This window comes from Rana temporaria, chromosome 9 (genome assembly GCF_905171775.1).
Source record: "Rana temporaria chromosome 9, aRanTem1.1, whole genome shotgun sequence".
In the NCBI taxonomy this organism is placed as follows: Eukaryota; Metazoa; Chordata; class Amphibia; order Anura; family Ranidae; genus Rana; species Rana temporaria.
This window is the reverse complement of record NC_053497.1, coordinates 125,911,237-125,936,091: the sequence shown is the minus strand read 5'-3', so window position 1 is coordinate 125,936,091 and position 24,855 is coordinate 125,911,237. Positions and strand designations below refer to the sequence as shown.

The 24,855-nt window shown below is 44.6% G+C and overlaps 1 protein-coding gene across 7 annotated transcripts in view; it reads left to right on the top strand.

Annotated features, from left to right (window-relative positions):
- The window catches only part of RALGDS (ral guanine nucleotide dissociation stimulator), a 225,285-nt gene that overhangs the window by 137,277 nt on the left and 63,153 nt on the right, over positions 1 to 24,855 (top strand). For 3 of the 7 annotated variants that reach the window (XM_040324441.1, XM_040324443.1, XM_040324442.1), the window contains exon 1: positions 10,846 to 11,534. The exons of 3 other annotated variants lie outside the window; for them this stretch is intronic. In XM_040324441.1, the coding sequence (XP_040180375.1) occupies positions 11,100 to 11,534 (435 nt within the window). In that variant the 5' untranslated portion in view covers positions 10,846 to 11,099. Of the gene's footprint in view, positions 1 to 10,845; positions 11,535 to 24,855 lie in introns of those variants that run through there. One more of the 7 variants, XM_040324447.1, reaches the window with a different exon arrangement.

The following is a 24,855-nucleotide window of genomic DNA, read 5'->3' as shown; positions in this document are numbered from 1 at the left end:
TCAAATGTTGGTAACTACAGTATGTAACATAGGAGTTTTCTGTTGTCCCCGGTGCCCCGAATTGTACAGATTTGGCCCCGTGCTTTCGACATAAACTTCGACAAAAACAAAAAACTTCCTAAACCCGCAGATCCAGGCTGAGAGTTTATGTAAGCAGTTCCCTTCCAGCTGTTTTGCTCTATAATCCAGACAATAAGGAGGCAATTAAGCTGGAGGCTGAGTCCGCTAGGACTACTTCAATCTGTGATTAGCTTTTATTGTGCTTGGTTTCATTGTGTGCTCTCCAGCATGTAGACCACGGGCTTGTTTACATAGGACCCTCTGGAAGGACCTGACTGACGTACATGCCGCTGATTAGCAGGACCGCTTCTCCTCGCCATCACTCATCATGGCGCTACCCACTACCATTGCTTTGTTTTTGTTTTGTTTTTTCAATTCTGCATATTAAAGGGGAGGTTCACCCTAAAAACCACTTTCTCTAATTACACTGGCCCCCCACATTACAATACGATTATGCCTGTTATGTTTTTTTTGATGCTGTACATACCTTCGTACAGCTATTCACCCGTGGCTTCGGGGTTGCGAGTCCCGCGGGAGTGGGCGTTCCTCACATGCTGGTGATTGATGTTTTGACAAAAAAACAGCTCCCCCCCCCGTCGCGTAAGCCGCGTCACGATTGGCGAAAGGAGCCGTTCGGCTCCTTTCGCCAGTCGTGACGCAGCATACGCGACGGGGGGAGCTGTTTTTTTGTCAAAACGTCAATCACCAGCATGTGAGGAACGCCCACTCCCGCGGGACTCGCAACCCCCGAAGCCACGGGTGAATAGCTGTACGAAGGTATGTACAGCATCAAAAAAAACATAACAGGCATAATCGTATTGTAATGTGGGGGGCCAGTGTAATTAGAGAAAGTGGTTTTTAGGGTGAACCTCCCCTTTAAGGAACTTAAGTAAAAAAAAAAAAAGGCAATTTAGCAATGAATATCATTTTTCATAGGAGGCTTCCTATAAATAGAAGAACTTTAGCACAGTTGCAGACTTTTCTATGCGGCTATGGTCGTTTATAGAATGATTTTCCTGTTGCCTGGAGGGTTATTGTAGCTGTAAACCTGCCTGCCCAATGCTGCAATTATCGCAGGTTTACACACTAATCCAGCAATTTTGGTATTTACAGCCACAGTAAAATGCAGCGCTCTATTCTTCAATGTCACCCGAGGCAGGAACTTAGAAAGCAAGGCATGGCGGAATCATGGCGGAATTATGAAATGCAGCCTGACCATGTCTTGGATTCCCATGCACCAGGGTCGTCTTTAAAGTTTATTGGACCCTGGGCAAAAAAAATTCTGCATGTTCGGAGCATGCGTGCTCCTTCCTCAGGCTGTCCTGACAGGTCCAAACCGCATGACAAGTTCCACCTTATTGTCGGCAATGGAACTGTTTAAATCAGTGCGACTCTGACTTTGCAGTGCCGCACTGATTTGAGAATAACGGTTCCTGCGCTATTTTTTGGTGATTTCAGGTGCTACTTTCATAGATGTCTGTGCATAAAGTCGCACAGGTGCTTATTATCCAGCATGCACCTGTGAAATGTGGATAAGTGACTCGCAAAAAAACAAAAAAATAAAAAAGCAAACGCGGGTGTATTTTTGTAGTGCTTTCACTACATTTAGACGGGGAGGTGCATTTTTTGGTGCAGTTTTTAAAACGCAACACTTAGAAAAACGCAATTGACCCACAACTTATGCCCCGTACACATGATCGGAATTTCCAAAGGAAAAAGTCAGACAGACTTTTTCCATCGGATTTTCCGATCTTGTTGTTTCATCAGAAATTACGATGAATTGCATCGGAGTTTAGATATAGAACATGTTCTATTTTTTTCCGATGGAATTCCGTCGAAATTCCGATGTGATTTGGCCAGGCAAAAGCCGGGCAAAAGCCTAATCGTGTGTACGCGGCATAACAGGTGTGAAGAGTTCCATAGGATTTAATAGTCATGTATGTTTCTTCCTCTTTTTGTAACGCACATATAGAAGAAAAACCAATCAGTGTAAAAGGGCCCGAAGGGCCAACACTAATAGCCAATCATATTCTGCTGCAGTGCATATGTGCTGACAGGTGGAAGCAGAAGGAATGCTTTTGCTAATAAGCAATCAGTAGTCCTTTAGCAGATGGCACAGCTCCTCTGTATGCGATTTGCCCATGGGCCCATTCATGCGGCTGTTCATGGCCATTCACCACCCAGGTCAGTGTATTTTAGTGGTGGGTACATCTAGGGCAGGGCTCAAAAGTTCAAGTCCTGAGCTACTAGCCAGGCCTCAAGGCGTATCCTTGCCAACAGTTGCCCCGCCCAACCCCTACCATGTCCTGCCCCCCAATCCCGCCCCCAGGACATGCCCTCATAAATTATCTCATGAAATGACACTTAAATGTTTTATGCAGAATTAAGTTATAAAAATAAATATTAACAACAACTTTATCCATATCTACCAATGGAGCACGTGTCCCCAGTGCAGCCACGTGTCCCCAGTGCAGCCAAATGTCCCCAGTGCAGCAAAATGTCCCCAATGCAGCAAAATGTCCCCAGTGCAGCAAAATGTCCCCAATGCAGCAAAATGTCCCCAATGCAGCAAAATGTCCCCATAGCAGCCAGTGTCCCCATAGCAGCCAGTGTCGCCAAAGCAGCCAGTGTCCCCATAGCAGCCAGTGTCCCCATAGCAGCCAGTGTCCCCATAGCAGCCAGTGTCCCCAATGCAGCAAAATGTCCCCATAGCAGCCACTGTTCCCGTAGCAGCCAGTGTCCCCATTTCAGCCAGTGTCCCCATAGCAGCCAGTGTCCCCATAGCAGCCAGTGTCCCCATAGCAGCGAGTGTCCCCATAGCAGCCAGTGTCCCCATTGCAGCCAGTGTCCCCATTGCAGCCAGTGTCCCCATAGCAGCCATTGTCCCCATTGCAGCCAGTGTCCCCATTGCAGCCAGTGTCCCCATTGCAGCCAGTGTCCCCATTGCAGCCAGTGTCCCCATTGCAGCCAGTGTCCCCAATGCAGCAAAATGTCCCCATAGCAGCCACTGTCCCCATAGCAGCCAGTGTCCCCATAGCAGCCAGTAAATACGCTGATCTAAGCAATATACAGTCATCAGCGGTCATGTGAAGGAGCTTTGATTCACAAAGCACTTGCCTGTAAACTTGCGGCGGCGTAGCGTAAAGCCGTCCGGCGCAAGCCCGCCAAAATTCAAATGGGGCGTGTACCATTTAAATTAGGCGCGTTCCCGCGCCGAACGTTCTGCGCATGCTCCGTTAGGAAATTTCCTGCCGTGCTTTGCGCGCAATTACGGCACCCCAACGTGTTTTTTGAACGGCGACGTGCATTACGTCCTTTCGTATTCCCGGACGTCTTACGCAAAAAAATAATAATAATTTAAATTCGATGCGGGAACCTACGGCCATACTTTAACATGGGCTGTCTAATATTACACCACCTAAATAGCAAGTGCAACTTTACGACGCGAAAAACCGACTAGCGACGACGTAAGAGAATGCGACGAACGCGCGTACCTTCGTGGATCGCCGTAAACAGCTAATTTGCATACCCGACGCGGAAAACGATGCAAACTCCACCCAGCGGTCGCCAAAGTACTGCATCCTAAGATCCGAAGGCGTACGAAGCCGTACGCCTGTCGGATCTTAGCCAAATGCCGTTGTATCTTTGTTTGTGAATTACAAATAAAGATACGACGCGGCAAATTTGAAAGTACGCCGGAGTATCAGCAGATACTCCGGCATACTTTTTCTGTGAATCTGGCCCTTTATGTCTACAGCTTATTACACAGAATTTAAATAGGTTTAGAAACTTCTCAGGAAACGTATTTAAATGTTGTCCCCAGTTCTGAGTAAATCACATGACCAGGACGCAATCATCGATCGGTAAATGTACTGGCTGGTACGTTGACCCCTATCACCTCTCCATTCGGAATAAACATTTTGTGGCTCATCCATCTGCACACATTGCTGTTTACAACGTTCCTGAAAAGTTGCAATGCTAGAGAAAATGATGATGACCCCGAAAAATCTCTGACTGCTGATTGGCTGCAGAGTGGGCTCCCTTCCCAGGAACTTCCTGTTTTGCCCACATTCCGCAGCGGAACACCGCAGAGTGAAAGCTCAGCATTTCTTGGAAATATTGAGGAAATAAGAGTTCAAAACCAAAATCATTCAGCATATTTTGCTTGGCTTGGTCTTGTGACTTCGGTCTGGATTGCTGAATGGCTTATTAAGAGTTTATTGACCCTTCAACCTGCCGAGTTTTATTGGCCCCGTATTCGGGAACATGGGCTGTAAGCGCTGAACTCTGTACACAATGTAATGTTGGGTAACATATGTGTGACACGGAGTTATAGATGTGTGTTCTACACTCCAAGCACATTTGGTCTCACTTAGGAACACCATGGGAAGATCGGTATACTGGAAGTCTGTCCATGTGTACAGTAACTGCTGATATCTAACAGGGCCGGGGGCCTAACTTGGCACAGGTACCCACTTCCACTCATCTTGTCTAGGCGGCGAGAATAGTGGAGTTTGTATGCCCCAGAAGACGACAATTTTGAAAAAAAATAATATTTTTTACTTTTTGCTATAATAAATATCCCCCAAAAATATATAAAAAAAAATTTCCTCAGTTTAGGCCGATACGTATTCTTCTACATATTTTTTGTTTGGTTTGCGCAAAAGTTATAGGGCCAGATTCACGTAGAATTCCGGCGGCGTAACGTATCCCATTTACGTTACACCGCCGCAAGTTTTCAGCGCAAGTGCCTGATTCACAAAGCACTTGCCTGTAAACTTGCGGCGGCGTAGCGTAAATCCGTCCGGCGCAAGCCCGCCTAATTCAAATGGGACGTGTATCATTTAAATTAGGCGCGTTCCCGCGCCGAACGTACTGCGCATGCTCCGTTTTGTAATTTCCCGCCGTGCTTTGCGCGAAATGACGTTGCACCGACGTAATTTTTTGAACGGCGACGTGCGTTACGTCCTTTTCTATTCCCGGACGACTTACGCAAAAAAAAAATTCAAAATTCGACGCGGGAACGACGGCCATACTTTAACATGGCTGGTCTAAATATAAGCCATGAAATAGCAGCCGTAACTTTGCGACGGGAAAAGCCGACTAGCGGCGACGTAAGAGAATGCTACGAGCGCGCGTAGCTTCGTGGAACGCCATAAACAGCTAATTAGCATACCCGACGCGGAAAACAACGCGAACTCCACCCAGCGGTCGCCGAAGTATTGCATCCTAAGATCCGAAGGCGTACGAAGCCGTACGCCTGTCGGATCTTAGCCAAATGCCGTTGTATCTTATTTGTGAAGATACTCTGGCGTACTTATTCTGTGAATCTGGCCCATAGCGTCTACAAAATAGGGCATAGTTTTATGGCATTTTTATTAATATTTTTTTTTTACTAGTAATGGCGGCGATCAGCGATTTTTATCGATACTGAGACATTATAGCGGACACTTTTGACACATTTTTGGGACCATTGTCATTTTTATAGCATTCAGTGCTATAAAAATGCATTGATTACTATAAAAATGCCACTGGCAGGGAAGAGGTTAACACTAGGGGGTGAGGAAGGGGTTAAGTATGTTCCCTGGGTGTGTTCTAACTGAAGGGGGGTGGGACTGACTAGGGGAAATGACTGATCGCTGTTCATACATTGTATGAACAGACGGTCAGGCATTTCTCCCCCTGACAGAACTGGGTGCTGTGTGTTTACACACACAGCTCCCGGTTCTCGCTCTGTAACGAGCGATCGCGGGTGCCCGGCGGTGATCGCGCCCGCTGGGCATACGCATCGGCGTCAGGGGGGGGGCGTGCGCCCCTATTGGCTGCTCGGCGAGATCACGTATAGCTACGTGATCTCGCCCAGCAGAGCCAACCTGCCGCCTTATAACTTCGGCGGCTGGTCGGCAAGCAGTTAAAGTGGAACTTCACCCAAAAAGGGAAGGTGTACTTCTCTGCCTCCTCCCCCCACCTCTTTAAATTTTGGATTTTTTTTGGGGGGGGGGGAGGCAAAGCTAGTTTTGATAGGTACCCAATGCCGCTTCTGTTCAGATGGCCTAGGTCAGTGGTCTCCAAACTGCAGCACAGGGGACGAATGCTGCCCTTTGCCTTTGTCCGCCCATTGGGGCACTACTGTATTTCTAGCACTGATACCAACAATGGGGAAATGATTACTGCACTGACCCCAACGATGGGACACCTATTCCTCCCAATGACTCCAACAATTGGGCCCTAATTCTCCCACTGTCACCAACGATGAGGCACTACTCCTTCTACTATCACCAATGATCGGGCACTACTCCTTCCACTGACACCAGCGATGTGACACTATTTCTAGCACTGACACCAACGATGAGGCACTATTCCTCCCACTGTCACCAACATTGGGGTACTACTCCTTCCACTGACACCAACGATTGGGCACTATTCCTACCACTGACATCAATGATGAGGCACTATTCTTCCCACTGTGACCAATGATGGGGTACTACTCCTTCCAATGACACCAACGATGGGGCTCTATTCCTCCCACTGACATCAATGTGGCAATATTTACTGCACTGACCCCAATGATGGGGCACTATTCCTCCCACTGTCACCAACAATGAGGTACTACTTTTTCCACTGACACCAACAATTTCTCCCACTGACACCAACGATGGGGCACTATTCTTCCCAATGATACCCACAATTGGGCGCTATTCCTCCCACTTACACCAATGATGGGACACTATTCCTCCCACTTACACCAATGATGGGACACTATTCCTCCCACTGACACCAATAATTGGGCACTATTCCTCCCACTGTCACCAATGATTGGGCACTATTCCTCCCACTGTCACCAACAATGGTGTACTACTCCTTCCACTGACACCAACGATGGGGCACTATTCCTCCCACTGACATCAATGATGGGGCACTATTCTTCCCAATGATACCATCAATTGGGCGCTATTCCTTCCACTGACACCAACGATGGGGCACTATTCCTCCCACTGACATCAATGATGGGGCACTATTCTTCCCAATGATACCATCAATTGGGCGCTATTCCTTCCACTGACACCAACGATGGGGCACTATTTCCCAATTACACCAACAATTGGGCACAATTCCTTCCACTCACACCAATGATGGGGCACTAATAAAACCCCTAATAGCCGAATGGGACATTGTGAACTCCCACTTATGCCAGGACATTTTCTACTCCCACTGGCCATGATTCGGTCCCCCTGAAGTCTGAAGCACAGTAAATTGGCCCTTTGTTTAGAACGTTTGGAGACTTCTGGCCTAGGTGATCTAAGCGGAAGAAATGAAGGCTCCATTTCACTCTTTTTAAAAGTATAGCAGTAAACGCTTAAAGGTTGCCTCTGATTGGTTTAGGGGACAAAGTGTAAATCTGCTGGAGGTAGTAACAACACAAAGCTGTCCCCCCACGCTGGGATGGGGACTGGACCACTAAGCTGACTATTTGCATTAGACCGTATGCTGCATGGATGTGCTGTTTACTTTTCTGCCATCGCTTTCTTTACATTTACAGCTCCGCAGAGCTAATAAGCTGCAGCATCGCCTCTAATCCCCCCCCGCAGACATATGGACGGCACATGCTCAGGGGCTACACTGATTTATTACAGTACAACTAAAGGGAAAACTTTTATTTTTTACATTTTCAGAGTGGAGAGGGAACAGAACCCCTGTCAGGTTTTATTGCTGTTTCTTCAACCCATGTGTCCTGTTTACTTTTGTCCCTGAGAGTGAAACAGGAATAGAGGGGAAATCCTCCGATGGGGACACTAGTTCTGGTGACTACTACCTGTTGTGGCTAGAGGACAGTGAGATGGCGAGAGAAAAACCTGACAGGGGTTATAACCCCCCATTACTCTATTCAATGTTTCTACTTTAAAGAGGGGCGTCAGGGACACCAACAATGGGGAATAGTCAAGGGGTGTCCCAGGTTTTCCCTTCATCAGGCACGTGACACGTGGGCACACACCTGATGAAGGGGTCCTGCATGGCTCCGAAACGTCGCTTTTTGCTGTAACAATGTGATCGCTGATTAAAGCTTTGGACCCATTTTTGGAGATCCTGGTGTGCAGGTGACTTTACTTTCTTGGACCTGTGATGTGTCCCAGAAGGCTGCAGGCTGGGAGGTGAGGAAGAGAATTTCCTGGACGGATCCACCATAGCGATCCAAGTGGAAGTGGGAGCAGGTACCTGTCAAAACAAGGTCCCCCCCCCCCATAAAAAAAAAAATGCGGCAGATGTGGGGGGGGGGGGGGGGGTAGCTGAGTTGGAGGAAGAGCAGGACTTCATCTTTTGGGTGAAACTCACTTGAACTGGAAACCAAAAACACAACTCTTCAACATTTTTTGGTATACAGTATATTTATATTAGAAGGTGCACACTTTACGGGCCAGATTCACGAATAATTACGGCGGCGTAACGTATCCCCTTTATGTTACGCTGCCGCAAGTTTTCAGCGTAAGTGCTTGATTCACAAAGCACTTGCCTGTAAACTTGCGGCGGCGTAGCGTAAAGCCGTCCGGCGCAAGCCCGCCTAATTCAAATGGGGTGTGTACCATTTAAATTAGGCACGTTCCCGCGCCAAACGTTCTGCGCATGCTCCGTTAGGAAATTTCCCGCCGTGCTTTGCGCGAAATTACGGCGCCCCGACGTGTTTTTTGAACGGCGACGTGCGTTACGTCCTTTTGTATTCCCGGACGTCTTACGCAAAAAAATAAAAAATTTGAAATTCGACGCGGGAACGACGGCCATACTTTAACATGGCTGGTCTAAATCTAAGCCATGAAATAGCAGGCTTAAGATTGCGACGGGAAAAACCGACTAGCGACGACGTAAGAGAATGCGACGTACGTGCGTACCTTCGTGCATACCCGACGCGGAAAACGACGCAAACTCCACCCAGCGGTCGCCGAAGTATTGCATCCTAAGATCCAAAGGCGTACGAAGCCGTACGCCTGTCGGATCTTAGCCAAAAGCCGTCGTATCTTTGTTTGTGAATTACAAATAAAGATACGACGCGGCAAATTTGAAAGTACGCCGGAGTATCAGCAGATACTCCGGCGTACTTTTTCTGTGAATCTGGCCCTAAATTCTTACATTTTATATCAGATAGTGTACATTTTTTTTTTATATTAAAAGGTGCACATTTTATATTATTATATTTTTATACTAAAGCTGCACATTTTACATTCTTATATTTTTATATTAGAAGGTGCAAATTTTATATTATTATATTTTTATATTAAAATGTGTACATTTTATATTCTTATAGTTTTATATTAGAAGGTGCATATTTAATATTATTATATTTTTATATTAAAAGGTGCACATTTTATATTCTTATATTTTTATATTAAAAGGTGTACACTTTTTTATATTATTATATTTTTATATTAGAAGGTTCACATTTTATATTACATTTTCATACTTGGTGCACATTTTATATTATTATATTGTTACACTAGGTGCCCGTTTTATTTTATGATATTTTTATACTAGGTGTACATTTTATATTATTATTTATTTTATATTAGAAGGTGTGCATTTTATATTAATATATTTTTATATTCAAAGGTGTACATTTTATATTATATTTTTATATTAGATGGTGTACACTTTATATAATTATATTTTTATATTAGAATGCACACATTTTATATTATTGTATTTTTATATTAGAAGGTGTACACTTTTATATTATTATATTTTTATATTAGAAGGTTCTGATTTTATATTACATTTTCATACTTGGTGCATGTTTTATTTTATGATCATTTTTATACTAGGTGTACATTTTATAGTATTATATTTTTTATATTAGAAGGTGTACACAGTAATATTATTATATTTTTATATTAGAAGGCACACATTTTATATTATTGTATTTTTATATTAGAAGGTGTACACATTTATATTATTATATTTTTATATTAAAAGGTTCACATTTTATATTACATTTTCATACTTGGTGCACATTTTATATTATTACATTGTTACACTAGGTGCACGTTTTATTTTTTTATATTTTTATACTAGGTGTACATTTTATATTATTATATTTTATATTAGAAGGTGTACATTTTATATTAATATATTTTTATATTCAAAGGTGTACATTTTTATATTAGAAGGTGTACATTTTTATATTAATATATTTTTACATAAGAAGGTTTACATTTTATATTATTATATTGTTACACTAGGTGCACGTTTTATTTTATGATATTTTTATACTAGGTGCAGATTTTATATTATTATATTTTTATATTATAAGGTGTACATTTTATATTATTATATTTTTATATTAGAAGGTGCACATTTTATATTATTATATTTTTATATTAGAAGGTGTACATTTTATATTATTATATTTTTATATTAGAAGGTGTACATTTTTATATTAATATATATTAATATAATTAATTTATATTAATATATTTTTATATTAGAAGGTGCACATTTTATATTATTATATTTTTATATTAGAAGGTGCACATTTTATATTATTATATTTTTATATTAGAAGGTGTACATTTTTATATTAATATATATTAATATAATTAATTTATATTAATATATTTTTATATTAGAAGGTGCACATTTTATATTATTATATTTTTATATTAGAAGGTTCACATTTTATATTACATTTTCATACGTGGTGCACATTTTATATTATTGTATTAAAAAGTATAGACTTTTATTATTATATTTTTTGTTGATATTAGAAGATGGATATTTTATATTATTATCTTTTTATACTAGGTGTACAATTGTTATATTGGAAGGTATTTGATATTAGAAGTTGTGTATTGTTATTACTATTATGTGTACATTGTATGTGGACACATTAGTGAATGTAGCTGAACAGTGGAGCCCCAGCAGGCGACATTAGTACAGCTCACATCATCCAGCGATCCCCGCTCTCCCCGCCCTGTACAGCCCCTGGGCGGGGTCATGTAAATTAGATCCGTCTCTCTGCGTTCTTTGGTGCACTCTCCCTCCTCCCATTCTGTATGGGAGGGGTGAGGACATGCAGAGAGGCGTCACCGGGTGGGCGTGTCCTGTCTTCCAATGAGAATGGCAAGTCTCCTGTGTGCAGAGAAGTCAGTAGAGAAGAGAGATCGGAGATCCCGGAGGCGGACATAGATATACATTACTATCCACACTCTCCATACATCGGAGCCGGACCCCTCCATATACAGGACACTAGGAGGGGTGACAGGAGGAGCTCCCCCGTTGGAGATGTTGATGTGATCGGACTCCCCATGATCCTTCTGATGTTATTGGAGCCCCACCATGAGAAGGGCACCCCCCCGGAGAAGATGTTCGAAGCCTCCCGGAAGATGAGGAGTCTATGGGACGGGGTGAGGCTGGAGGTGTCCGGGGACAGCAGCCCTGTGGTGCTCAGCAGCTTCACCCAGCTGGACCCTGACCTGCCCCCCCTGGAGGTGAGAACTAGGACCGCTCTACTAGTAGGGGGCTCCACCACTGCAAGGGGGTCTGCTGACCAATCACTGGCCACGATTGCACTTTGTTATTGCTGATTTATTCTTATTAGGGATCACTGTATGGCAGATGTGTTGGATAACATGTGATCGGTCACTGTGACAAGGAGTCTTATTAATATGAATGTCTATTGGGGATCATACACTATACAATCTGATTGTACAATCTACTTTAGATTGGATACAAATGGCCATAGGAGGGTCCTCACAGTTCATAGCTATGGTTAATATAAAGGTGTTTATGTGGCCAGATTGGAACATGTATTGTGACCCTCATCCTGGGGGTTCAACCTCATTCTGGATGCTAACCCTCATCCTGGGGGTTCAACCTCATACTAGATGCTAGCCCTCATCCTGGAGGTACCCCTAATCCCGGGGGCTATCCTAGTCCTGGGGGGGGGGGTTCAACCTCATCCTGGGGGGTTCAACCTCATCCTGGATGCTAGCCCTCATCCTGGGGGTTCAACCTCATCCTAGATGCTAGCCCTCTTTCTGGGGGGTTCAACCTGATCATAATCATAGATGCTAGCCCTCATCCGGGGGGGGGGGGGGGTTCAACCTCATCCTGGGGGGTTCAACCTCATCCTGGATGCTAGCCCTCATCCTGGGGGGTTCAACCTCATCCTGAGGGTTTAACCTCATTCTAGATGGTACCCCTAATCCTGGGTGTTGTCCTGGGGGTTCAACCTTATCCTGGGGGGGGGGGGGTTCAACCTCATTCTGGATGCTAACACTCATCCTGGAGGTACCCCTAATCCTGGGGGTTATCCTAGTCTTGGGGGGGGGGGGGGGGTTCAACCTCATCATGGGGGTTCTCCTAATCCTGGGGGTTCAACCTCATCCTGGAGGTACCCCTAAATTCAGGAGGTTCAACCTCATCCTTGGGTTCCCCTAATCTTGGATGCTAGCCCTCATCCTGGCGATACCCCTAATCCTGGGGGTTCAGCCTCATCCTGGGATGTTAGCCTCGTCCTGAAGGTTCCCCCTAATCCTGGCCACACACTGTACAATCGCATTTAGAGCTACCTACAGCTATGCAGTAAAAGGGTCTGCCTGGATAGATTAGGTAGATCCTCGTAGTCCATAGTGTTTTTGGTAAATCTAAAGTTGATTGTATGGTCACATGTATAGCGAGTCTGAGGCTGGCCACACACACACTGTACAATCTCCTTTTTAGATGCCAAAACAATCCATTCACTTGTATCCAATCGGGCAGTTCAGGTCATAGCTGGTGGTAGATCTAAAGGAGATTGTACAGTGTATGGGCCATTTAGAAAAAACAACCTTTTATACGGGTGATCCCCAATGTACACTCTGGCTCTTGCGGTATCTAGAGGGAGTTATAGATGCGTCTAGGAGATTTTGATTGGTGATTGGACCCAATTGATGATTAAAGCGCCTGTACAGTAGAAGGGGAGGTATAACACTTGTATCACTGTGATCTGATGAGGGGAAGGTGGCATTGCCCTTTAAGTTTGGCACCAAGTTCCGGCATTTATCACCAGAGGGGACGGGGGAAGCGGTGTTGGCGGCGGATGGAATTTTAATCACGAATGGATTACGCTGGATGGAAAAAGCACATGGATGGGTTTATTGGGCACCGCGCCTTTCCAGAGACCCCGGCTGCCAGAGGGATTATTAAGTGATCAAAGCGAGGAGGGGGAGACGGCACAGGGTGCCAACACCGGGATTACAGGGAGACCATCGGAATACTGCGCAGCGCACTCATATCACCACTAGGGAACCAGGGCAGAATATCGCCCTCACTACACTCAATGGAGGATTTCTTTGTTTATAGGGGTTCTCCACTTGTAGGGGACCGGATGTGTCGCCACAAGATTTCCTGCAATCCATTTCCTTGGTCACTTTATGTAACAGAAGTCTATGCAAGTCAGGGGGGGGGGGGGACCTTTTTCAAAGTCGCAGCGATTTAATTGTTCCATTGCCGGCAATGCTATGATTAAGCATTGACACTCAATGCGAAACGCGTCAGCTGTTTATCCCACTGTGTGCTGATATCTGTAGTGCATTTTTTCCTGTACCCAATAAAGGGCACGTCTTTTTTCAAGTTACTGGAGTGCGGCTGTCCATATCCTTATTGTTTTTGCACTTCCATTGCCGGCAATGGGGGTGCGACTTGTCGTGCGATTTTTGGGCTCCCAAATCACATCGGTGTGAACCAGGGCTTAATCTCTAACACAATAAAATAAATTGAATATATATATTTGGAGATTAAGCCCTGGTTCACACAGATGTCATTTGATTTTGCACCAAATCGCATTGCGGATTCACACCGCTGTACTCGTGCTGCGGCCAATCGGCTCTTCTTCCGATCACACCGTTAAAGTTGAAGATCCATGGTGTGCAATAACTTGTGATGTCACCAGTCTCCAGCTGGCAGTTGCTGCAGCTCCCACCTACCTCCTGCCTATTCCAGGAACGCGTGTATCGTGGGAATGTCGATTACATAACCGAGGGCACTAATCCCGATCGGTAAATGAAAGTACAGCCGGCCCTAGGATTTCTTTCATTCAGCCTGCAGAAGATTGGAAGAAATCAGATTCCTCCATCTCGCTAAATGGAGGAATCTCGCTAAATGGCGCACAAGGACGGATCTCTCATTGCTGGCTGTTGCATTCTGACAGCTGTCAAAACACCCAAACAGTGGCTGCACGTGATTGGATGCCGGAGCTGTTCAGTCAAAAATTTTCTACTCACTAACTAACCTTGATTAAAAAATGATGTAACCATCCAGGTGTTACTGTCAGGACCACCCATGGAGCGAATCTCACCCAATTCGGCGGGAATTGCCTGAAATGTGGCCAGCTTTACCTTTCCTCTGTCTTCTCCATGGCAGCCATACACACAATCATTTTATACACCATCGTATTTTTGATCTACTGTCTGATCAGAACTACGATTGGAAAATCAAAACGATCGTTTGATATGCCATACTCTTAGCCCATCGTTCACATGGACTGCGGCTTTGAAATCCTGCGACTTCCTCTGAAATCGCACAATTTCAAAGCCGCACGTCAGTGCGACTAGGAAGAAATCTGTGTGGCTTCATGCACAGATGTCTATGCAAGTCGCACCTGAAATCGCCAAAAGTCACGCAGGAACTACTTTTTCACACCGATTTTTGAACAGTCCGATTGCCGGCAATAGGGTGGGACTTGTCATGCGATTTGATGTGTCAAATCGCATGACAAAATCGCTCCAATGTGGCTAAACAATCATATTGAATTATTTACTTTCCTTCGAATGGATTTCCTATCCTGACCAACTGGAATTATTTGACATAAATTTTTTGCTTGAAATGGATCGATGGCGTCTATATTAGTGCCGGTGACTTGTCGGTATAGTTCCTCTATCGAGATGGTTCCTGTAAGGACTGCGCAGGTGCAATCCTTGCCAACGGAAATCTCCGAACCTCGGCCGGCATCCAGGCTCATTCTTTAACATCCCCGTGGATTGGAGGATGTTAAAAAAAAATAAAAAGAGCCAGGAGGCCGAGTGTAGCGAGCCGTCCGACGCCACTTACCTCAAATTCCACGTCGCTCTGGAGGTTCAGTGATTTCGTCGGCAAAGATTGCGCCTGTGCAGTCCTTACAGGAACCATCTCCATAGCCGGAACCAGATCGTCAGATCACCGGTCCTAAAGTTGAGAAGCGGGGGAAGGGGGTGTTCTGCTGTCGGAAATGACATCTTACATTACAGTGAGAAGCGGGGGGTGCTGACTTCTTACCTCTTCTCCCATGCAGCCAGCGAGTTGAGAAGCGGGATGAGGGGCCGAAAATGACTTCTCACCAGGCGAGGCCTCTAGTAATTTGGGGGGGGCCCCTCCGCAGCTTTGCGGGGCCCTAAGCGGCTTGCATAGTGAGCCTATAGGGCAGATCGGCCGGTATATACTGTTTAGTATTGTCTTCCTCTCCCCACACATCACATCAGGTCAGATGGTCCCTCTGGTGTTCGGTGGTTTTGGACTTGTGCCCATTACTATATACCTTTTTTTTATTTTCCATTAATAGCCTTTGATGAAGACCTGACTTCCAACATCTACTTATAGTTGTGGGATAAGCCTGAGAGGCTCTGCTTTTTATGTTCCTTCCTCCGGATCCAAGAAACACAATAGATCCTTTTAACCACTTAGGACACCGTTAGCTGCTTTGGTCTGTGGTTGAAGTTGTGCCTCCCGGCAAACCCTGGCCCATTGATTATCCCTGCCTTGGGGGCATTGTGGTTTTGGTTTATGGAGTCCTGCTGGGAAGGTGGTAGGAGGCCAGGTATGATCGGGATGTCTTCAGCATTCCTAGAAGGAGCTTGTCCTGTCTCGGTTGTCAGTTTAGATTAGTGAGGGCTCCTGTGGATGGGTTTGTCTCTGAACGCTGCGTTTTGTGCAGCGCCACCCAAGGGCACGTGTTCAGGAAAATGCAGAGAAGGATTGCAGTAGCCAGTCACCTGCAAACCTAGGTGCATGGGTGCATTTGATCAGATTTTCTATCTGTGTTGTCCAGGTTCCGACAGTCAAGAATGCGGTGATGTACAGCACTACAACGAGCCGAGAAAAATTAAGTTCAATGATTCCGAGCATGCGTCGATTTGATTTCGAGCATGCCTGTTTTTATTGTGTGTCGGCAATGCATACAGATGATCGGAATTTCCTCCAAGAACTTTTCCCGTCGGAAAAATTGAGAACCAGCTCTCAATTTTTTTTCTTGGCGGAAATTCTCACATCAGGCTTTTCCTGACGGAATTTTCCGATCGTGTGTACGCGGCATTGAGGTTTGACCTCATATTATAGGAAAACTCAGCGATCCCTGCGTGTTTCCCGCATTGCCATCGCACTCTTTGCGATCAGCTGCAGGTATCAATATGATCGAAAATGCAGTGCGGTTTGCCCACACCAGATTGTATGGTACAAAACGACCATGCAGTGCAGTTGCGGTATGGCTCCAAAAAAGATGTCTGCGCTTTTTTTGGTTCAATGCGGTGTGATTTCAGCCCATTTAAAGTGAATTCATATGTGAGTATATGGTGCAAACCGGGGCTAACTCCCGTGCATATGCAATGCCAGTTGAAGACCTAAATAGTCTTCAACTCAGAAGACCAGGTGGAGATGCTGTCATTATGATAATGCACGCATTACAGCGCTGGAACGCTTTGCTTGGTAAATCTGCCATAATGTGCAATTCTGTGTGCATACTACTAAAGCATTAGGACAAAAACATTCCAGGGAGCCAAATTTTAGCAGTTGCTCTGGCAGTTTACTTCTGCTTTTAAAATAAGCCCTCATTCACCTCTGTAGCTATAGACATTGTGGAGAAGTCCATCTTCATTTATAACACAGGCATTGGAGTTTCAGTTTTTCTGAACCGATCTTGGCAGCCCACTAGTCTTCTAATGTCAACAACCAGCATGTTTTCTAAACGGGAAACTTAACACCTTTTGTGTAGTGGGAACAATTACATTTTCTGCGATTTCCTTGTGATTTTGTAAGTCGCATAGGGCCAGCCTATTCACTTGAATTGGCTGCCCTATGTTGGTTTGTTGCACAAAAAGAAACTCCTGCTCCTTTTCGGGCAGCAAGCTTCACGTGGTTCAATTTGCCATGCAACAGTCGCTTCAGAATCACATAGCGTTTGGGGTTGCTGTTAAGGGATAACGGCACCCAAACATGCGTTGTGCAATTATTGCCATGCAATTTGGGATGACGGGCAGAATTGCAGAGATTCTGCCTGTGCTTCCAAATCGCGAGATGTGCACGGGGCCTTTTGTTGTGATTTTTGAGAATGAATTACTCCATAGCATAAGCGGCTACAGAGGTAAGTATGGACTAAATTTGTTTTAATGCATGTTAATACATATAAAATGAAGCTTATTAAAAAGCTATCGGTTTATTTTGAAACGACAGACCGCACCCCATTAAGACTGGAGCTGAAGGGTGTTTTAATAACTTGGAGAATATTGCTCTTCTGTGGTCTTATAGTAAATTGAAATCTGTAGACCTTCCTTTAAGGGTGTGTTCACACTGAACGTGGATTTCAGCTGAACTTTGGGGGCGATTTTGAAAGACGTCATGCACAGATGTCTATTGAAATCGGCCCCAAAGTCACCAAAAGTAGTGCCGTTGCCAGCAATAGGCTACGATTTAGCATGTCATTTGTCAAATGTACGCCGTTGTGAACGGGGACACTTCAAACGAGTCCAGTTTGAGACCATCTACACAAACTGCTCTTATTGGGGTAATTTTTGGGATAGAAATAATGACGCCATCAGGGTGAGAGGATTGTGCCTGTGACAGTGGAAGTGAATAATGAAATATTTCCTGATGACAAGTCCACATACAAAGAGAATTTTAGCAATGTTGCCTTGTACAGTTATGGCATTTGTGTAAACCCCCCCCCCCCCCCCCCCCGGCCATTACAGAACTGATAAGCCTCTAATAGGCTCTTTACGAAGGTTGACTTTAAAGAGCCTAAAGGCTCAAGATGAACGTTTTGGATAAAATACCTTTTTGTGCATATTAACCGCTTTAGAGATGCAGTGTAAAAATTGCCAAAAAGGCCGATCAGTATCTGGGAGGAGAGCTCTATATGTAAAAGGCGTAATAAACTTGTGGAACTGTTTTATATATACATTTAGAGAATGGCTGTGCGGGTTTATAATGCTATAATGTAATGTATGCAGATTGTACTGTTTGGAGTTACAGCTTAATCTTGGAGCCTGAGAAGGAGATAAGAGGATGTTTAGATAACTTCAAAGTTGTAGGGGTGGTGGATGGATGCCATGTGTTTGTTCTGAAAAGCAAAGATTTGAACATGTGTAGATAATGGGACATGGAGTAACCTTTTGACGAGTTCTCTAAAAGTGACCAAACTAAAGCCAGCACAGAGCGAATTTCTTTCCTGCAACCACGGGTTGCAGCAAAGAAATTTGCTTGATTCCCCCTATCAACACTGACAGTGTTAATAGGGAAATACCTCCCACGGAGCCATTGTGTTCTCCCGGCAGGGGAAGCCTTCCCTGCTGGGAGCACACCATGCTTATTGCTTGCAGCTATAGCAATAATTGCATGAAAAATCAACTTGGGTACGTTCAGCTTGCCCATACATGGTTTGATTCTTGACCAATTCCTGTTGAACTTGCTGAGATTCTAACCGTCTATGGCCAGCTTAAGTATGGGTAGAGCTGGCCATCCACTGAGGGGTGTGTGTGTGTGTGTGTGTGTGTGTGTGTGTGTGTGTGTGTGTGTGTTTTTTTCGTTAAACTAGCACGCTGATCACAAAAAAAAACAGATTCCTCCATCCACACAAACGTGGTATAGAGCAGTGATGGCGAACCTTGGCACCCCAGATGTTTTGGTACATCATCATGTTTTCCCATTATGCGTCATTTTGCATGGCACAGTGGCTGCGTTTGATGGCACAGTGGCTTCGTTTGATGGCACAGTGGCTTCGTTTGATGGCACAGTGGCTTCGTTTGATGGCACAGTGGCTTCGTTTGATGGCACAGTGGCTGCGTTTGATGGCACAGTGGCTGCGTTTGATGGGCACAATGAGGCTGCAATTGGTGTGTGTGTGTGTGTGTGTGTGTGTGTGTGGTTTTTTTTTTTTTTTGCGCCCCCCCCCCAAAAAAAAAATTTGAGCACCAGCCGCCACTGTGCTCAACTACACTGCAGAGTACATGAGCATCAAGAAAAATATAGTGCCAAGGTTCGTCATCACTGGTATGGAGGAACACGGTATTCTGACAATGGCAGCCACTCTTTAAGGAAATTTCACACATTTCGATCACTTTAGGCCCCATTCACACCTCCGCGACAAAACGCCGGACACTCGTGCCGCTGGATGGGGAGAATTCCCATTGCTGTCTATGAGATGGTTCACATCTCATAGACGCCGTACGCCTGCCGCCTAAAAAAAAGTCCCGGACCCTTTTTTTTCAGGCGGCATTGGCGTTCGGCCATACAAAGCAATGGGAAGGTTTTGTAAAAAAAAAAAAAAGGTACACTATTCGCGGCAAAATAGGCCGCGTATGCGGCGTTACTTGTCGCGGAGGTGTGAATGCAGCCTTATGGTGGTCAGTTTGATAGTGCCCCAACCTATGGTAACCTGTTAGATACTGGATAAATGTATGCATTGATGTCCAAGGGTTGAATGAGAGAACTCTTCTAGACTCCTCCATCCACACTAAACCCTCCTGGCTATTGTATTTGATTGAATGAAGTCCCTGTTCGGTACACCATTTTCTACCTGTTCTCTTTGGCAACAGTTGATTGAAGTTGAAAGTCTTGAAGCCACTTTGTTGGTGCCAACAGGGCCACCTACAGTTTTAATGTTGGCTAATTCAGCAGGACGTGGCCACATTTCTAGTCTTCTTTGACAGACTAGACGTTGGTGGGCCGCAGCGATGGCTGGTCTTGTGGCATCATCTGGGCAGTGGCATTATGGTACACGTTATGGTATGTTTGGGAACAATGCCTCACTTCTATTTTGTTTTCTTGCGACAGATCGGAGTTTATGGCTATCTACAAAGGATTGTGGGAGCGAGTTGAGAAACCGTTACTGAGCAAATTAGATTTTTGTATATTACGTAAAAGCAAACCAACTTGGTGTGTTCTGTTTGTTTGATCTGTTGTGCCCGTACAGGCTCTTGAACCTGGCAGTGTGCCCAGTGGAAAAGGTACAAATTTATAATATATAAATACAGAGTAGTGTCTATGCTAGCTTTAATTGTATACAGCTGTGTACACTGTTTTCCCATGGCAATGAGCTGAGTAAGAGCATTCCTCAGTCGGCACAAGCTGGTTACTTCAAGAGCCTGTAGGGGCATACCAAGTTTGTGAGCACCGTTTACAAACTTGCTGATTTAATTTCCTTGGTTTTACCGTATCAGATTTTTTTCAGATGGTATGGTTGTGCTTTAAGGGCCCATCGGCACTAAATGATGACATATATTAGGCTCCCGTATAGCAAAAAAAGGTTGTTTGTGCTCATCTCCCAGATAATGGGTTGCATCTGTGACAGAGCTGTGATTGCTTTCTCTTTAAAGGAATCATGGATCGCATTAAAAGGATAACACAAAGCTCTTGCCAAAGGCGTCACACAGCTGCTGCACTAACGCACACAATATGTGTGTCATTGTTGATGTATTTGTTGTATAGGAGGATGCATCTGCGTTTCCTATGGCTCCTTGCAAAAATAGAATCCCTTTTAGACTCGCAGGGAAAGTTGATCCTGCGTTCTTTTGGGCAGCACAAACCTAATAATATTGTTTCTCAGACTTGGAGGTCCAGCTCACGGCCCTTCCGTAGAATGACGCAATACGCGCAGTTGTTTTGTACAGGCAGTCGTGTTTCCGGCCCGTATATATGCCACTTTTCCAGGCTTTTCTTAGAAGACCAGACTATAATCCTGACCGTCCTGGATTTTAGATGGTTTCCTAATGTGATTGGTTGACTGGGAAGGTGTCTTCAGAGGCCACGGAGTCCTGGAGATGTACAACCTTTGTGTTGGCTTTGTTAGGTGGGAGTCACATGATGTCAATGGCTGATCTTATTTAGCAAATTGTTCTGGATCACAGCCACACTTAGGCGTGTGTTAGGCAATTTTTGAGGCCATTCGTTTTTTTTTTTTTGGAGTGAAGCTTGTACAGAAGCTTCTTGGGGGCAGAATCGTGAGTTTTGGGCAGGATTAGGGCTGCTGTTGATACAGCCAACCAGGTTCTCTAGAATTCCCCCAAATCTGGCAACCGATGAATGATGGAATCTGGTTGCCACTGTGCAGCTGACCTAACTATAGAGTACAGATTAGGCTGTTTCATATGAGGATCAGTTAGATGTTTTACATTGATCACACATGTAACCGCGCGATTGTACAGTCTTTTAGGTGTAGCAAATTTAATGTAATGGCGATTATTCCTGAATGGAGAAAATAACTCTGTTTTCATAAGTAGGGCACTATGAGCATGCCAGTCACCAGGAGGTTAAAACTCCAGAGAAAGCCGAGAGGGGGGCTCTTGTTTATACTCCATGGAGTTCAAAGGGTGGAGAATGAGTTTTGTGGTCTGCCCTCTTCCCCACCCCCTACAAATGACATGGGCCTGCTAATACTTTGCAGATGCTGCTTTCGTTCTCATCTGCCTCACCAAATTCCTCTGCATCCTTTCGCTCTCTGGGATACAGGAATTGGAGTGAGAGGAAAGGCCTTTCTGCTGACTGCAGTGTTTTCAAGGGCGCGTGATGGCTTTATTAACACTCTGGCTTGGCCAAGCACATATACATGATGAAAACAGAGGAGAAAAAGATCAATAAAAAGCGGAGGTGCCTGAAATTCTGCACTGGAAACGTGAAGAATATTCCACATTTAGTGGTTGCGTTTTCTGGTTGCCCTTAGTAGCTAGATCTTCCCTTTTCTGTCTTGGCAGATCCCTCTTCCCTTTTCCGTCTTGGCAGATCCCTCTTCCCTTTTCCGTCTTGGCAGATCCCTCTTCCCTTTTCCGTCTTGGCAGGTCCCTCTTCCCTTTTGCGTCTTGGCAGGTCCCTCTTCCCTTTTGCGTCTTGGCAGGTCCCTCTTCCCTTTTGCATCTTGGCAGGTCCCTCTTCCCTTTTGCGTCTTGGCAGGTCCCTCTTCCCTTTTGCGTCTTGGCAGGTCCCTCTTCCCTTTTGCGTCTTGGCAGGTCCCTCTTCCCTTTTGCGTCTTGGCAGGTCCCTCTTCCCTTTTGCGTCTTGGCAGGTCCTTCCCCCTGAGTATCACGATGTGATCTGATTGATTGAAATGCGCAATGTCAAACATTCTCTTGAGTTATGGAGTAGGGTGCACATTTTGGTCTTGGTTAGTATTCGATGACTTATTAACACTAGAGTAAAACTCCAAACAACTCGTATATACAGAATTTGGATGGAATGGGGAAGGGTTGCCATGTCCAAATATTTTTATTGCTGTCTGCACCTATTTTGGGGAGGTCTACCTAATATTGTCGGTGGGGCAAGAAGTAAAGTGTCTTTCCTATAATTGAATAAAAAACTTTCCAGCTCCTCAGCACAAATAGCCTAATTATCAGTTTCAATATTTTAGGCCCCCAATGGGGATGTAGACCTCAGCAGGGATTCTACAGTGTACACCATCCAAACTCTAACCAAAACCCCCCCCCAAAAAAAGTTTTTGGCCGGAGTTTTATTTTTTTTACGTTTGTCTAGCATACAAGGGGAAATCGAGTAAAGTGGAATTGGCATTATATAACCTCATTCATTGTTGGAATGGTTTCTCAATGCACATTTGCAAAACCTATAGAAGGCATTGAAACTGACTTCAAAATATCATCCTATCCCGACGTCATGGAATAGAGTGCTTGAACTTTGAACGTCATTTTGTCTTTGGTCTCCTTTTTTTAATTATCTTCCTGTTCCACTTTACTCAAGCAGGTCTCCACCCTTTCTTAAGGCGCATCATAAAGCATTCATACAATACCTAACACGGTTACTTGTCTGTTTTGTTATATATTACATATTTTCGTAACGAGAGTCGGAGGTTGGGTGTGATCCTCTTGTATTATGTTTTGCTGGTTGCGTGCTACCTGTAATTCTATTTTTTTTTACGTCACTGGAGGTTCCCTGCAATGTAACCTCTTTCACACACAATAGTCGCTGACATAGCCCCAATGGGAATCGTCTGTAGGCTCTCTTACGTTTTTAAGGTGGTAATAAATTGTATTATGGGGCTTTTATCTTTTCAGGATTCAAGGCAAGCGAGTCATCGTCATGTGACCAGGGCTGCTTCTTTTGTCTATCTTTCCGTAAAGTTTGACGATGGGGTAACTTAGGAACTTGAAAAACGTATGACAACATTTTCAAAACGAACATTCCTTTTTCTTTAAATTATTTTTAGAGGGGCAGGGAATATTTCCAGGAAAAAGACAATACTTTGACCTGATGGAACCTGAGATCTTCACTGCTCCAGTGAAAATAAGGGCCCCGTGGCCTTGACTGCCGCCATAACCCCAGCGCTTGTGTTTTACAAATATGGATCCTCCTTTCTTGTCTAGAGGCCCTGAAGCATGGAAAGCCCCATAAACAGGGGCGGACTGACCATTGAGTCTCTCGGGCACTGCCCGAGGGGCCCCATGCCACTAGGGGGGCCCCCCATCAGGGTTGCCAGGCTGAGTAAAATCAGAGATCGTATGTAAAAATCCTATATTATTTTTTTTTTATTTTTTTTTTTTTTTTTACATCTGTCCCTGATATGTCCGAAACCGACATGCTTTTGATGTGAAAATCCAGAGATTTTAGCTGCCTCGCCTCTGCACTGCCTCCTGGCGTGGTGGCCATCTGTAAGCCCAGGGGCCCCATAATCTTCTATTACCCGGGGGCCCCTTGAGTTGTCAGTCCACCCTTGCCCATGAATTAATGGTAGCTAGTATCTGCCTGGCAGCATTTGGGTCCATGGTAAAAATCCCGGACAGGACATTGGCTGCATGGAGTTTGCATGTTCTCCCTGTGCTTGCATTGGTTTGCATGCACACTCCAAAAAAACATGCTTGGATTAAAGAGGATCTTCAGCCTGTTTGGGAAAAAAATTATTTCGGCAGTTACAGATAGTCGTCATTTTATGAATGACTTGTAATATGTTGGAGCAGTTTAGAGTAAACCGCGCAAGATTCACACCGTGGCCTGCATTTTATGAATGACTCCTAATACACTGACGCAGTGTCAATAGTGTGGACTCTACACAGCTGCCATAATTTTATGAATTACTTGTGCTGGCGCAATGTAGATATAAGATGCGGGCTCCACACCGTGGCTTTTAATTTTATGAATAACTCGTAATACACTGGCGCAGTGGAAACCGTGCAGATTCCACACTACAGCCTGCATTTTATGAATGACTCCTAATACACTGGCACAATGTAAATAGTGTGGACTCCACACCGCAGCCATCGTTTTATGAATTACAGGACTTGTAATATGCTGGCGCAGTGTAGAGTAAAAGGTGTAGGCTCCACACCGCAGCCTTTTATGAATGACTTGTAATACACTGGCACAATGTAAATGGTGTGGACTCCACATCACGGCCATTATATTACGAATTTACTTATAATATGCTGACACAGCGTAAAGTAAAAGGTGTGGGGTCCACACCAAGGCTTGCGTTTAAAAGAAAAATGATGAGTAATATGCTGGTGCAGTGTAAAATAGTGCAAGCTCCACATCTCGGCATACATTTTATGAATGACTTGTAATATGTGTGGCATAGACACCGCGGCC